Source organism: Schistocerca americana, chromosome 2 (assembly GCF_021461395.2).
Source record: "Schistocerca americana isolate TAMUIC-IGC-003095 chromosome 2, iqSchAmer2.1, whole genome shotgun sequence".
Taxonomy (NCBI): domain Eukaryota; kingdom Metazoa; phylum Arthropoda; class Insecta; order Orthoptera; family Acrididae; genus Schistocerca; species Schistocerca americana.
The window spans coordinates 616160088-616177025 of NC_060120.1; the positions used below are offsets into that span (position 1 = coordinate 616160088).

At 38.6% G+C, this 16938-nt stretch overlaps 1 protein-coding gene across 1 annotated transcript in view; it reads left to right on the forward strand.

Annotated features, from left to right (window-relative positions):
• Positions 1-16938, forward strand: part of LOC124595695 (DNA-directed RNA polymerase, mitochondrial) — a 294066-nt gene that overhangs the window by 148689 nt on the left and 128439 nt on the right. Inside the window, exons 11-13 of the mRNA XM_047134553.1 lie at positions 393-555; positions 15413-15534; positions 15643-15858. Of these exons, the coding sequence (XP_046990509.1) occupies positions 393-555; positions 15413-15534; positions 15643-15858 (501 nt within the window). The remainder of the gene's footprint in view (positions 1-392; positions 556-15412; positions 15535-15642; positions 15859-16938) is intronic.

Here is a 16938-nt window from a genome sequence, read left to right on the forward strand (position 1 = left end):
ATTGGGAGACTATAGCTACTTTTCTTCCAGTGTTGACTCTTTATGTAATAGCTTGATGCTAATTTTTAATCTGACACATGAGACATTTTGTAAAAAATCTAACATGTCAAACCATACACACTTTTTGGGATAACAGAAGCCCTATCTCCATTCTGTATTCCATAAATACATAACTAGTAATGAGTTGCCAGAGGGTTTAACGGCAAGAAATTTCAAATTACAGGATGTATACAATTTTTTCATTTTATCTCTTTTGCTGCAAGTTAGCTGTGATCAGTATAAAAATTATGCATGTGGTTTTGTATTCTGATTTTTAATGTTTGTTCTACTGTTCTGTGACTGAAACATTTTGTTATTTACAGTGGAAGTACTAATTTGAATATTCTTTGTAGATGTATTATCAAGTTTCGAGAAAAAATGGGAATTATGAACAAAATGGAGCATTTGTACAGTGAATATTTTAAGTGGTACATGAACCCTGTTGGAAACCCGATGAAGAACACCAGAGAAAAATGGCAGTATTTGCTGTATGAAAATATGGAGGGTCCAAGTGTTGTGAGTATACTGTTGAAAGCACAATACAAGCACTGTATATATATTTGTTGCCACCTGCAGTTATAGCCTGTGCTTGTGGTAATACTGCATTGCTACATGTTTTTGCATGTATCATAACTTTTCCTATCCTCAGCATATTGAAGTTGGCCTGGGGGGAAGGGGGGGGGGGATTTTGCGCAGTATGGTTTATTTGCTCTTTGCACCTGCATAGCAACGAATTGCCGCTTATTTTCACTTCTGTGTGCCAATTATCTTAAGCCCAAGATTGTACTTCCCGCGTTCTGTGATTTATTTTTGGCTGAATGATTACCTAGGTAAATATCTGATGAACTGATGAACAGTATCAAGTGGAAACTTTCTATTGTTGCACAGGCAGAAAAGTATTATAACTGCAGTTGTCAATGAGATACATGGCCTATGGGACTGAGACAGTTGCTTTCAAGTGTTTTGTATAAAGTTATGAAATAATGATGGCTTTTACAATTTTGTACTGTGGGGGATAATCTTCGACACTGCCAAGAACATATAAAAGCAAAGATGGTGCTAAAGTACAGTGCAGTTATGACCCAGAACTTTTAGATAAAGCTCTTCATGATATTCAGTGTGGCAAATTATCATATAGAAAATGTGTGATTTGTATAGTGTACCTAGATCGACCCTACAAAATAAAATTCTGGAAATACATCCAAAAAAATTGGAAGGACAACCAGTATTAACTGAGGAAGAAGAAGAAGAAGAAGAAGAAGAAGAAGAAGAAATGTTGCATTAAGGTATCTTCAGGGCTACACATTGGGGATTTTCTTTCACCAAACTGGATATTAGATGTTTAGTGAATGGCTACCTTGATAAATCTAGTCAAAAAGAGAACATATTGTCTAACAGCTTACCAGGAGAAAAACAGGTCCATTTATCCAAGTGACATTTAGAAGATCTCTCTGTTTGCCTGAGCAAAAATATTAAAAGAGATTATGCAGAAGTGAACAAAGCGACAGTTAAAGTGTATTTCTAAAATGTAAATCCAAAGCTGGAAAATCTCCTACCTAGCAAAACAATCAATGTGTGATCTGAGGTTTTCCTGGTGTACAGAAATCTTGACAATTTCTTGGGTATTCAGCCACGTAGCTTCGTCCAAAAGGTGTGATGTTTCGGTAAGCCAACTTCTTGCCATCTTCAGGCGTTCTTGGAGTCTACCATTTTTGGATGTGCTTGTCAAGCAAAGAGCAGATGGGACTCTAGGACACAGCGCCTACCATAAGCCGACACATACAGATTTGTACCTGCATGCCTCCAACTGTCATGCTCCTTCACAGCGAGAGGGTGTTCTGAGCACACTGATGCACAGAGCATGCGAAATCTTGGACTGTGACAGCCTAGCAACTGAATTACAGCACTTGCAGGCCATGTTCTGCATGAACGGTTATAACAACTGGTGGATAAAACGCACCTTAAGACCAAAGAAACTGAGACCGCAGCCTTCCGAGGACAAAGACAAATCAGTTGCGACGGCGATCATACTGTATGTTGTGAACACATCGGCAAAGATTGGCAGAATACGCAGAAAATATAATGTCAGGTGCATGTTTTGCCCTCCATCCAAAATGAAAACTTTATTAGGACCAGTCAAGGACAACTTCGGACACCGGAAACTGGGAGTTTACAGCATCCCTTGCCAGTGTGAGAAAATGTATATAGGCCAGACCATCCGGACAGTACAGGAGAGACGTAGTGAACATAAACGCCACGCAGACAATGCACAGCTGACCAAGTCCACCATGGCAGAGCACTGCATCTCACATGGACATGACATGAGCTACGATGGCACAAAGGTGTAACAGCAATCGAACACCTTCTGGGATTGTATCTTCAAAGAGGCAGTGGAGATCTGGCTGCGTGATGAACTAATAAATAAAGACAGCAGTTTCCAGCCAAGCAAAGCCTGGGATCCAGCTTTGAGTATGATTAAAACACGACAACAGTCTACATGGAAATCCGCTCCTGTCAGGACACCTGAAGAAGAAGAAGAAGAAGAAGAAGAAGAAGAAGAAGCATTGTCACCATGATGGCAGAGTTCCACAAGCGGCCGTAGCCACGGAAGGACTGCGGCCCATGATCTGTCATGGGGCACCGCACTCCCCCACCACCCAGCGCCACCCTTCCCCCACCACCGGCCTCAAACCGCTCGGAAGTGCCCAGACGGAGGCTGCGGTAGAAGAGTCGGGATTATATATGGTCGCCATCTGTCAGAGATCAATCAGACTCCAAGCACGCCTGAAGATGGCAAGAAGTCGGCTTGCTGAAATATCGTGCCTTTTGGATGATGCTACCCGGCTGAATAACCGAAAAATTTTCAAAATAATCAATGTTAACGAGACCACCATGTCAGATAATCTTGATAAGCAGCAAGTAATTAGAAGATGAAGGAGTAAGCATTCTGAGAAAGTTATGTATTCATCAAAATCTAATGTTTCAATAAAGATGGCAGCATGTGCCGATGGTAAACTGCTTTCTTTGTGTGTCATTTATAAATTTGAGCATTTGTGGCAAGAAAGTGACCCACAGGGAACCCGTTTCAGTAGGAATAAGAGTGGATGGTTTGATTTAAAGACTGATTCTTTACAATCACTCTGCCCTGTTTCAAGATGCAAAATGGGCCAACAATGATAATTGGGGACAACATAACCAGTCAATTGTCTCAATCTGTTGTCAAAGAGTGTGAGTGGAACAATATTGCATTCATTTCTCTTCCCCCTAATATCACCCACCTCTTCCAACTTCTGGATATAAGTTTCCTTGAACTGTACTAACTAAATGGAAGATGTAGACTTGTGGAACAATTTCCAAGGATGCTTTTTCGTTACTTCTGAAGCAGACATGGACTAATATTTCAGCAGACGCTATTGGGAACATAAAAGGTGGATTTTGTGCCACAGAACTAATCCTATTTGATCGTCATCACATTTTATGGAAATTGCTTGATAATGAGGAGTACCAGCAAAGCAGTGCAGAGGCATGGATTCCCACTGAAGAAACGCTAAAAAAAGTTTGTTGTCCTCCAAATAAGTCTAGTAGTCCCTGTCACCCCGAACTAGACGTTCCTCATGGGAAATCGATTATGGGCCATAATTTCTGGGAAAACAAAAATAGTACCGAAACCAGTAATAGTGCTTCTAGCAGGAGTGAAAGTGAAAATAGCCCATCACCCAATGAAGTTTTACTGCTGAAAGAAGAGGCTTTCTTGTTGCAGACTATAAATACATAACTGGAAGCAAGGAGCATATGAGGTAGTATTTTGAAGTGGCCACAAATGTTAGTGCAAGGGAGGTAAGTGTGTAAAATTTTTGCACCCACACATCATCAGTAGAAATGTATTTGTGTTTCCTAATGTGCTTGACGAAGACATAATGCAGAAAGAACTAGTTTTGCAAGTACTTCCTACACCAGCTGTTTATTTTTAGAGAAGATATGCTTGAGACTCGTAGGACATTATAACTTTATGGTGAATGTTTGAAGTGTTTGCAACTTCATTTTGAATGTTGAGTAAGAGAACTAATTTTGACCTTTTTTAGAATTTCTTTATTTTGTTTCTATTCCTAATATTTTGATTTAGAACTTTAAAGGTTTGCAATTCAATTTATTAGGAAATAAGAATTCACCTTTAATATATTAAATGCATTCTCTCAATTCTTATCAACTTTTTGCAATGATAGACATCATTAAAATGTGTTAAAAGTAACTAAAATCAAATAGGAAGAATGTAGAATAAAAATGAAAAATAAAAAAAAAATCAATTTATCTGAAAATTCCCCCATGCACAGCATTCAGCGGGGAGGTGTTACTCTTTTAAAACATTGTAACTCTTTTATTTTTGTAATAAATATCAATTTTTATATTTCTCAAAGATTATAAGTAAAGTTCCATTTAATGAACATTAAGGACAAACAAGATTGCATTGCAATTTATGTGCGAAAAATGACATCATCCAAATAGTTGCCGTACTTGTCTCCAAGTAGTGGCCGTTCTTGTCCAAGCATTGTTGCAGGCCAATGGAAAAATTGTCCATACATCTTTCAAGCGTAGCAAAGGGAATTTCTCAAGTAATTACTTCTGCAACCATTTCAAGAGAGTGTGGTTTTTTAATATAAACCTGAGATTTCAGGTAGCACCATAAGAAATAACTGCATGAAGAAGGATGTAGACATCCCCATGCAAAGAAATGAGGTGACATCAAAAATGTACCTTTAGGAAAGCCATGAGTTGTCGTGAGGTGTTGGAAGTAGTCCCAATCCTGCTGAAACTGAACATTCTCAAGGTCAGTCTGGTATTTTCTCAGATCTGGCATAAAAAGTTCTACCAACATCATGAGGTAGCTCTGTGAGTTAACAGTGACAGTGCATTCACTTTCTTGGAAGAAGTTGGGTTCAGTGATGCGAAATTGGGCTAACCTGCAACTCATAGTTACTTTCTAACTAAGTAGGGGCCTCTCGTGGAGTTTCCATGGATTATTTTCTGACCCATACCAGCAGTTTTGTGAAAGTTAGACTCATCACTCATTATCAGAATAATGTCATTTTCCAAGGTTTTCAGCATTCTTTCTCCAAACATATGCTGTTTATGAAGTCATTTGGCTTCAGTCATTGAACCACCCTGATTTTAAAAGGATGAAAGTGGAGGTCAAAGTGCAAAAGGTGGTGAACTGACCTGTCTGAAAAGTGCAAAATGCGAGCTTGTTCTACCACTGACTGCCGAGGGTGGGCTTCACAGCTTGTGAAATTTTCTCATTGATTTCTGCTGTTCTAACTGTCCACACATCTTCCCAGGCTGTTCCATGTCTCACCATTCCTTTTGTCCTGAAGTTTGAACTACTTTATTGTTATTGGGCAAGATGGGCCAGCCAACCAACATTTAACTGACAGCAAAATCTTCATAGCATATGCACTACCAAATGACCAGTTGCAACAAAGATGTCATTAACAAAGACACGTTGCTCAGGCTCCATGGTTACTGAAATGACAACTAATAATGAACGAGGATAATGGAATATAGTTGAATTAAATCGGGTGATGCTGAGGGTATTAGATTAGGAAATGAGACGATTAAAGTAGTAAATGAGTTTTTCTATTTGGGGAGCAAAATAATTAATGATGGTCTAAGTAGAGAGGATATAAAATGTAGACTGGAGGTGGCAAGGAAAGTGTTTCTGAAGAAAAGAAAATTGTTAACATTGAGTATAGATTTAAGTGTCAGGAAGTCTTTTCTGAAAGTATATGTATGGAATGTAGCCACGTATGGAAGTGAAATGTGGACGATAAATAGTTTAGACAAAAAGAGAATAGAAGCTTTCAAAATGTGGTGCTACAGAAGGATGCTGAAGATTAGATGGGTAGATCACATAACTAATGAGGAGGTACTGAATAGAATTGGGGAGAAGAGAAATTTGTGGCACAACTTGACTAGAAGAAGGGATCGATTGGTAGGATATATCCTGAGGCATCAAGGAATTACCAATTTAGTATTGGAGGACAGCGTGGAGGGTAAAAATTGTAGAGGGAGACCAAGAGGTGAATACACTAAACAGATTCAGAAGGATGTAGTTTGCAGTAAGTACTGGGAGATGAAGAGGCTTGCACAGGATAGAGTAGCATGGAGAGCTGCATCAAACCAGCCTCTGGACTGAAGACCACAAAACAATGAATATATATCAGCCAATGCGCATTCAGTAGTTCCCCCACCACGTAAGTTATGCCAGACACTAAAACATAACACCTCCCTGCTGGGCCCTTTACTTTGTAACTTCGGATACAGATTTAAAAAATGTGTGTGTCGGAAATCATCCCAACCCTGGGGGTGATTCCAGACATTTTATTTGTCTGTCTCAGGCAAATAAAAGTGCAATTATAACTTCTGTTTTTAGGCTATTTTATTCGTTACACATATATCACCCTCTTCCCATTTCTGTAACAGGCAATACAGTCTAACATGGACTACACAAATTACAGCAAAAATAATCTCAAAACCATCCTAAATCACCCTGTTCAACAGTTCTGTACTGTCTGTGTAAAAGTGAATCAATAATTAGCTTCATTATTTTTATACCTTTTGTTGAAATTGACTTCATCATAATACAAAGAAAATATTTTTAATTTTATTCACTGTACTTTTTCACCAACCAAGATCATGCAGTGGTAAGACATTGGAGCTGTATTTTGGAGAACGATGGTTCAAATCCCGCCACCCACTTTTTTTTTTTTTTTTTCTATGATTTCCTTAAATCACGCACAGCAAATGTCAGGATTATTGCTTCAAAAATAACAGGACATTGCTGATTCACTTTTCAGATATGAACTTCTGCTTTCTCTCTGATGACCTCATTGTTGACAGGTTGTTAAACCCTTATCTTTTTATCTTCCTTGTAGTTTTTCAACATTTATTTCCTTGTCAGTATGCTTCCACACTTCCTTTGGATGAGAAACAATATTCTTTCCCTTGTCAGTAAGCTTCTGTGCTTTCTTTAACCATGAGACCAGATAATAAACTACTGTTGCAGAGGGCCTAAAAACTGATAGATCAATGGAGGCAATGGAGACAACACATTGAATTCTTTATTAATTATAGTATTTGATACTACTTTTCCATAAAAAAAGGGATAATGTGAGTAAAGGTAAAGGAAATGGATGCTTAACATATAAAATGAAAGTACCTTGTGTGAGCAAGGAGAAGTATAATTTTGAAGAAAACAAAAGCTGCACTGCAGACAATATTGTAATGTGGTTTGCTCTTCATCAAAAAAGTATGTCTTAGTCATAAAAAATGAAAAAGACAAAGAATTATGTAAAAACTATGTGTACCTTATTCAGTAAGAACCATAAACTTCAGCACAAACAAGATTCAGTTCTGTGACGTGCATTAAATATGAAAAATAACAGAATTAAACCATTGGGCAAGTTCAATGAAATCTTTGAATTTACTGCAATGAATGATTGATGTCTGTCAACAGACATCAATTTCAGTGATACAGCCAACAAAGAGCTAACAGAATCACTGAAACCAAAAACCTTAGAGAAAACCTCAGTTCGCTTGTACTTAAGTTCCCCAATCATATTGTAATCATTGGAAGAGACTTCAATCATTGAACAATCAGTTGTGATAATTATAGTATTGTTAGTAGTAAGTGATCCATTGTGCAAAATGTTACTAAATGCCTTCTCTGAAAACTTCCCTGAACATGACAGGAAGATTGAGTTTAACGTCCTGTTGACATCGAGGTCATTAGAGATGTAGCAGAAGCTCAGATGGTGTCAAGGATGGGGAAAAAAATCAGCCTTGCCCTTTGAAAGGAAGCATCCCAGCATTTGCCTGGAGTTATTTATGGAAATCACAGTAAACCTAAATCTGGATGGCCAGATGCAGGTTTGAACTGCTGTCCTCCCGAATGTGAGTCCCATATGCTAACAACTGAGCCCCCTTGCTTAATAACAGTTCAGAACCCCACTCGTCATGTAAGTATATTAAATCTGATGGCAACATACAGAACTGACCTCTTCGAGGAATTCCTCTTCAAAACAAATATCAGTTACCTTGAGGCAGTTATAGCAGCAGCTAATACTGAAACACAGAGGGCAACTAAACAAGCAGGAAGATTATGTGTTTAGTGAACTATATAAAAAAGCAGTAGTGTCGTATCTCATTGAGAAATCTTGAAACATTTAGCACAGGACAGCAGCATGTTGAGATACTATATCACAAGTGTAAAAGAACAGTTGACCATGCACTGGATAGATAGGTACCCAGTAGGACAGATCAAGATAGGAGGGATCTTCCATGATATACAGCCACTGTAAAGAAATTCTAAAGAAACAGAGACTGTTGCATAATAGGCCTGAGTTAGCTCCTCTGTTAACTATAATCAATCATAGATCCCTTGAACAAAAATTGTGCCCAGTAGCTCGAAGAAAGCGCAGTTCATGTCTGTCCGAGAGTAGTAGAAGTGTTCCACATAACTACCTTCCGACATCCCTGACATTGATTTGTTATAGAATCTTAGAACATATTCTGAGCTCAAGTATATCTGCAACAGAACACCCTCCTTCATGTCAACCCCAATGAATTTCGAAAACGTATACCATTTAAAACCCGGCTTTCACTTTTCTCACAGATGTCCTGAAAGCCATGGATCAAGGCAGTCAGGTAGATGCAGTATTTCTCAATTTCCAAAAATCATTTGACTCATTACCACACCTATGCTTATTATCAAAAGGAGCATCATATAGGGTTTCACATGAAATATGTGACTGGATTGAGGGTTTCTTGTTAGAGTGGATGCAGCATGTTATTCTGGATGGAGAGTCATCAACAGATGTGAAAGTAATTTCAGGTGTACCCAAGGGAAGTGTGTTGGGTTCCTTGCTGTTCATGTTATAGGTTAATGATCTTGCAGACAGTATTAATAGTAACCTCAGATTTTTTGCTGATGATACGATCAGTATACAGAGGAGCTTGCTTTCAAATCACTCATGTGTCCCACCCTGGAATATTGCTGAAGTGTGTGGGACCTGTATCAAGTAAGACTAGCAGGGAATGTTGAACGTATACAGAGAAGGGCAGCATGAATGATCACAGGTTTGTTTGATCCATGGGTGTGTTTCACTGAGATGTTGAAAGAACTGAACTGACAGGCTATTGAAGATAGAGGGAATCTATCCCAGGAAAGTCAGCTGACAAAGTTTCAAAAACTGGCTTTAAATGATTACTCTAGGAAAATACTACAGCCCCCTAAATTGTCTAAATTTGGGGTAAAAGTCTGCCAAGACAGTGGATTTCAAGCATGGTTTGGCTATGTTTACAATAAAGTAGAATTGAAACAGCGCTGTTTCAATAGTTACAGCCTTAAATTTAGCCCTTTTTTGGGGGGGGGGGGGGGGGGGGGAGTTTCACTGTGAACGTTGACTTGGGCTACAACACTGTACTTCTATGTTCACAAACAACCAAATGTAGTTACAAATGTATATAATCCATTGGAAAAAAGAAAACTGTAGTTGCTATTGTATCTCAAAATATAAGTTTTGTTAATCAAATAGCAAAATACTTGCCCCTCGTCTCAGTAATTTGGGTTGTTTAGTATTTTTGTGACTTGGGGTGACTCCTGCTCTGTTTCAATACAGGTCTCACAAAAATACAAAATTATAATTGGATGAGTTTAATTGTGGTGATCTGGCTGTAAATGTGCTGAAGTATATGTTCACAGTTAAGTTAGCCAGGCAGTGAAACAGCCATGCCTTTTGCCCAGTTTTAGTTAGTTTTCTGACTTCTGTTGAATAATGCTTCAAAAGCTAAGAGGAAAAGAAAAAGTACATGGATAGTAGTCTCACTTGCCCAGAGGTTTAAAGTATATTGTTGAGGTTTTGTGTCATTTACTTTCACTTTCATGCTAATGTTTTGAAAGAAAGCATTATGACCACCATTTATTTTGCTGAAGATTTCCTTTGTTGACATATGATAAACATACTCAGAAAAAAGGGAATGCTACATACTATTTCAAAAATTAAAAAGCTTTGCCTTCTTAAATGTACTTGTTTTGTTGGTTGTGAATATGGGTGAATATAAATCAGATTTTTGTGTAACACATTACTTGTACATAGTTTCCACTAATTTATTACTACAACTTTAATGAGATCAGGAACAGTGGTTCAAAAATATGGGCATGATACATGGAAAGAAAATATATATGACAATGGTGATGCTGGAACTGCTTTCTTTGACTTGACTTGTATTGACTTTGACTTAGACTTGACGGTCACTCCATTTTGTTCTTATTTAAACTATACTCACTATAGTGATTCTTTTAAAAGATAGAAGGAGTGCAACAACTTTCTGCTGTAAAATGAACTCTTTGTGGCATCAGCTTATTTTGTAGAGAGTAAATTACATTGAAAAACAAGTTTGTTTATGTAAAAGAACATGAAAAGTGAAAATGGAAACTGAAATGACAGTGTCCATGAGCTGCAAGGTAATTTAATGTACTTGCAGAGCTTTTTGACACAAGTATTCTTTTGTTTTGAATTAAATAGAAAATATGTCATCAATGATACAAAAAAATGGAGCAAAGATGCAAGAGGGGAAGGTATTGAGTGTGTAATGAAATGAGAATTATAGGCGGCAGCAGCAGAAGAAATTAGCACACAGTAAGAGTGTTTTTGTGCAACACCTACAGTATATGCTTTCAGTCACACAATGTTTTAAGTGTTGGTGCCAGAAGAATATGAGTACGCAGATCAAGCGATTGAGCACAACACTGTTTTCCTGTATTTATATGGTAGATGATGATATGCAAACAGCTTGTTTTGTTAATGCTTATATTTTTGCCATTAAATATTTAACCTTTATTTACTAACTAGTTATGTGGTGAGACAATAGAGTTTGAGTCACTGAATCTTTTTCAAAATATTTAAATAAGTATTTTCAGTGAAAAGGAGTGCTGTGAGAAGGGGCTCAGACACATTTTGTTACTTCAAGTCTGTCTATATCTACATCTATACTCTGCAAACCAAATGGTAGAGGATACTTTCCATTGTACCAGTTATTAGTGTTTCTTCTTGTTCCATTCACGTATGGAGCGCGGGAAGAATAATTATTTGAATGCCTCTCTGCTTGCAGTAATTATTCTGGTATTATTGTCATGACCCCTGTGTGATTATACTTAAGGGGTTGTAGTATATTCCTAAAGTAATCATTTAAAGCTGATTCTTGAAACTTTGTTGATAGACTTTCTCAGGATAGTTTACGTTTATCTTCAAGAGTCTTCCAATACAGATCCTTCAGTATCTCTGTGACACTCTCCCACAGATTAAACAAACCTGTGACCATTCATGCCGCCCTTCTCTATATACGTTCAATATCCCCTGCAAGTCCTATCGGGTACAGGTCCCACACACCTTAGCGATATTCTAGTACTGGTAGCATGAGTGATTTGGAAGCAATCTTCTTTGTAGACTGATTGCACTTTACTTTGTCTACAACTGAGTCTATGTGATCATTAGATTTCATATCCCTAGAAAGTGGTACACCCAGGTACTTGTATGAGTTGACTGATTCTAACAGTGACTCATTGATATTACAGTCATAGAATAGTACTTTTTTTCATGTTGTGTCATGCACAATTTTACATTTCAAACATTTAAAGCAAGTTGCACCACTTTGAAATTTTACCAAGATCTGACTGAATATTTATGCAGTTTCTTTCAGATAGTACTTCATTATAGATAACTGCATGATCTGCAAAAAGGTTGAGGTTACTGTTAATATTGTCTGCTAGGTCATCAATATACAACATGGACAGCAAGGGTCACAACACACTTCCTTGGGGCTCATTTGAAGTTACTTCTACATCTGATGTTGACTCTCCATCCAAGATAACATGCTGTGTCCTCCCCATCAAAAAGTCCTCAATCCAGTCACAAACTTCACTCGATACTCTATATGATCAATCTTTTGACAGTAAGTGTAGGTGTGCTTCTGAATCAAATGCTTTTCAGAAATCAAGAAATACTGCATCTATCTGACTGCCTTGATCAAAAACTTTCAGTGTGATGTGAGAGAAAAATGTAAGTTGGGTTTCACATGATCGATGTTTTCAGAATCCATGCTGGTTGGTATTGAGGACGTCATTCTGTTCAAGATACCTCATTATGTTTGAGCTCAGAGTATGTTCTAAGATTCTACAACAAATTGGTGTCAGGGATATTGGATGGTAGTTTTGTGGATCATTTCTACTACCTACTACCTACTGGGCACAGTTTTTTGTTTGAAGGATCTATGATAGATTATAGTTGGAAGAGGGGCTAACTCAGCCTCGAATTCAGTGTAGAATGTGACAGGGATTCCATTGGGCTCTGGAGCTTTGTTAAATTTGAACAATTTGATCTGTTTCTCAATGTCACAGATACTAATGCTTGTTTCATTCATCTTTTCTGTGGTACGAGGATTGAATTAGGGTAGTTCTCCTGCATTTTCTTTTTTAAAGGAACATTTGAAAATGGAGTTAAGCATTTCAGCTTTTGCTTTGCTGCCATCAATTTCAGTTCCTGTCTCATTCACTTAAGGACTGAAGACTAACTTTGGTGACACTAAAGCCTTTACATGCAACCAGAGTTTCTCTGGGTTCTGTGGAAGATCACTTGACAATATTCTGCTGCAGTAGTCATTGAAGGCATCATGCATTGCTCTCTTGATAGCCAAATGAGTTTCATTCAGCATCTTTCTATCTATAACCCTATGATTTGTTTACACCTGTTGCGCAGTAATCTCTGTTCCTTTAGAAGTTTCTTTACAGTCACTGTATACCATGGAGGTTCCCTCCCATTATAAACTGTTCTACTGGGTGCATGTTTATCCAGTGCATGGTCAACTATTCTTTTAAACTTGAGGCAGAGTTCCTCTACAAGCTCCTGCCCTGTGCTGAAACTTTTCAAATTCCTCTGTGTGATATGACACTACTGATTTTTTATCTAGTTTATTGAACATGTGTATCTTTATGCTTGTTGTAATTGTCGTTTGTACTTTGGCAATCATTGCTGCCACAACCGCATCATGATCATTGATACCAGTTTCGATATGGACACCCTCAAAGGGGCCAGGTCTATTTGCTACCATTAGATCCTATATACACATATCAAAAAAGTTTTTCATCACCTCGGTTCCGAGAGTTCCGGAACCTGTACGTCATTTCTGCCCATTTTATTGCTCATGAAAGCCACTCACTACATGTTGTACCAGCATACAGCGAGACCCTCAGAGGTGGTGGTCCAGACTGCTGTACACAGTGGTACCTCTAATACCCAGTAGCAATTCCTCTTGCATTGATTCATGCCTGTGTTCGTCATCGCATACTATCCACAAGTTCATCAAGGCACTGTTGGTCCACATTACCACTCCTCAACGGGGATTCAGCATAGATCCCTCAGAGTGGTTGGTGGATCACATCGTCCATAAACAGCCCTTTTCGATCTATCCCAGGCATGTTCGATAGGGTTCATGTCTGGAGAACATGCTGGCCACTCTAGTAGAACAGTGTCATTGTCCTGAAGGAAGTCATTCACAAGATGTGCACGATGGGGGCGCAAATTGTCGTCCATGAAGATGAATGCCTTGCTGATATGCTGCCAATATGGTTGCACTATCAGTCGGAGGATGGCATTCACGTATTGTTTAGCCATTATGGTGCCTTCCATGACCACCAGCGGCGTACATTGGCCCCACATAATGCCACCCCAAAACAGCAGGGGACCTCCACCTTGCTGCACACGCTGGACAGTGTGTCTAAGGTCTTCAGCCTGACTGGGTTGCCTCTAAACACTCTCCAACAATTGTCTGGTTGAAGGCATTTGTGACACTCATCGGTGAAGAGAACGTGATGCCAATCCTGAGCGGTCCATTCGGCATGTTTTTGGGCCCATCTGTACTGTGCTGCATAGTGTTGTGGTTGCAAAACTGGACCTCGCTGTGGATGTCAGAAGTGAAGTTGTGCATCATGCAGCCTATTGCACACAGTTTGAGTCATAACACGACGTCCTGTGGCTGCACAAAAAGCATTATTCAACATGGTGGCGTTGCTGTCAGGGTTCCTCTGAGCCATAACCCGTAGGTAGCGGTCATCTGCTGCAGTAGTAGCCCTTGGCCGGCCTCAGCGAGGCTTGTCATCGGCAGTTCCTGTCTCTCTGTATCTCCTCCATGTCGAACAACATCGCTTTAGTTCACTCCGAGACGCTTGGACACTTCGTGGCACAAAGTAACAATGCAGACATGATCAAACCGCAGTATTGACCGTCTAAGCATGTTGAACTACAGACAACGTGAGCCTTGTACTTCCTTCCTGGTGGAATGACTGGAACTGATTGGCTGTCGGACCCCATCCGTTTAATAGGCGCTGCTCATGCATGGTTGTTTACGTCTTTGGACAGGTTTAGTGACATCTCTGAACAGTCTGTGTCTGTGATACAATATCCACAGTCAATGTCTATCTTCAGGAGTTCTGGGAACCGGAATGATGCAAAACTTTTTTTGATGTGTGTATTTCCATCATGAGTGAGGTTCCTAACTATCTTCCCAAGGTAGTTTTCAGAGAAGGCATTTAGTAAAGTATCACAGGATGTCTTGTCACACCAACCACTAACAAAACTGTAATTTTACCAGTTAATTATTGGATGATTAAAGTCTCCAACAATTATTACAGTATGGTGGGAGAAGTCAACTGAGGTTTTCTCTAAAGTTTTCTGTTACATCAGAAGATGAGTCTAATGGGTGATAGAAAGATCTAATTATCATTTTATGCCCACCCCGGTACTGAGCCCTGTCCAAATAATCTCAGATGCAGCTTCAGCTTCTACCTCGGTGGATTTGAGTTTCTTGTCTGTTGTATGCTGTGCAAAGGGCTTACTGGGGTACTATATGACTTTGGACACTTTGTTTACTTTTATTGTCCTCTCTCTATTTGTACAAAAAAAAACTGCAGACGTGTGTCATGGTTTGGATTCCATAATAAGCTGTGTGCCCCCATACAGCTAATTTACAAGTTGTAGACAGACGATAATATTCTAGGCCTTTGTGCAATAGGATTATGGCTAGTAGAGTGCTACAGTGTTCATTCCAATCTTTGGGTTGCTGATGACTTTAGGTTGTAATATAAGTGATGTAGGTGTTCTAAGAGACAATTACTTTTATTTTCATACTGTCAGTGCTGCATGGGGTCTACTTGTTAATGGACAAGTTTCTTGTATGAGACCGCATGTTGAATATCTTCTTTCCTCTGAACTTTTATTTTAGTAATACTTAATACTGATGCATATTTCCCTAAAATATTTTACAGTGTGCTGCAGAGAAAGCTTGGCCAAACAATGTATTAAATAATTTGGGGAAATTCTTGTACAATATTATCCTCAAAGATATAAAAATTGATGTGAACGTTACAAAGACTAACAGCAAAACACGGTAAGTATTGAATTACTGTATTGAGTTAGCTCATGAAGTTTTATAATAATAACAATAATAATAATAATAATGTAAACAGATTAATGAACTTTTTTTCTGTTTACAAAGGCATCTCCTGCCAGCATTTTATTCACTTTTTCGCTATCATGGCCGTATTCTGAAGGAAGAAGTGAAACCACACCCAGTGTTGTCACGTCTGTTTCGTGGTGCTGCACAAGCCGATCTGATGTTCGATGTAACAACTATTCCAATGCTGTGTCCCCCAGTACCATGGACATCAGTGTCTTCTGGTGGCTACTTGGTAGCCAAAGCCAATGTTATACGGTATGATGTCATGGCTTTATGTTTTCATTTGACAATTTAATTTTAAGAATTTTAGGGTTTATATTTTCGGAAGAGGTCTGGGTTCACAGCATTTATGCAATTGTTGATTATCGTCATTCTTCTTGTGGTTGTTGAAACTATTTATTGTTAATACAATTTCAACATTTTGCCATTTTCAACCATTCTGAAAGCAAACCTAGTCACTACACGATACACTCGCTGCCATTAAAATAAAAGAACAGAATGTTAAAGCTGAAAGCATAAGTAGTTCTTACATGAGATGTTAAGGCTCACTTTGAAACATTAAGTTGTAACATTCTGGAACATAGCTTCCAGCTGTCTGAAAGCAAATACATATGGTGGTATAAGTGTTCCCTTAGCTTCCACAAACCATGTAAACATCATCCATGTCGTGAGTACTAAAACAGTGTTTCATATGATAACACTGCTTGGTTTCAGTATGCTTGAAAACAACAAAATGTTGAAACTGTAATCACAGTAAATATTTTCAGCAGCTGCAAGAGGAATGAGTACATTCACTATGTTTTCTGTGCTTGAAAATACCTGTTAAGTAATCCAATTGTTAATATGTTGTTGCATTGTAGTTACTGTTCAGAATATTCTTTAAAAATTATTACAGGATGCATGTAGCAGACACTGAGGTAGTACTGTCACTCAGGTGCCAACATTGAGATAGTGCTGTCATATTTTGTAGAGAAAAACTCAAACTTAGTTGTCTTCTTTACAGTCCACTTTGAAAAAACCAAAACCGGGCAGGTAAAAGTGCACATGATACATCAAAACTAAAGAGTCCCGAGAAAAATATTTCACCAAGGTCACCACCCCATTCTAATATCTCTGTTCGCCATATGTCACAGACCATTTAGATTACCATTGGCAATGTTCCACCACCATTGGATGCTTAAAGCCAGCAAGCAACATGCAGGCTGTTAGTCAAGGTATTCTCCTGTGGATAGTGTTCACCTAGGATGAAAGAGACTCCTGATATATTTGCCATTGTCTGTCTTGATGAATAATACTGGATCACACTGCTCAAACATGCACTCTAACTTCTCATAC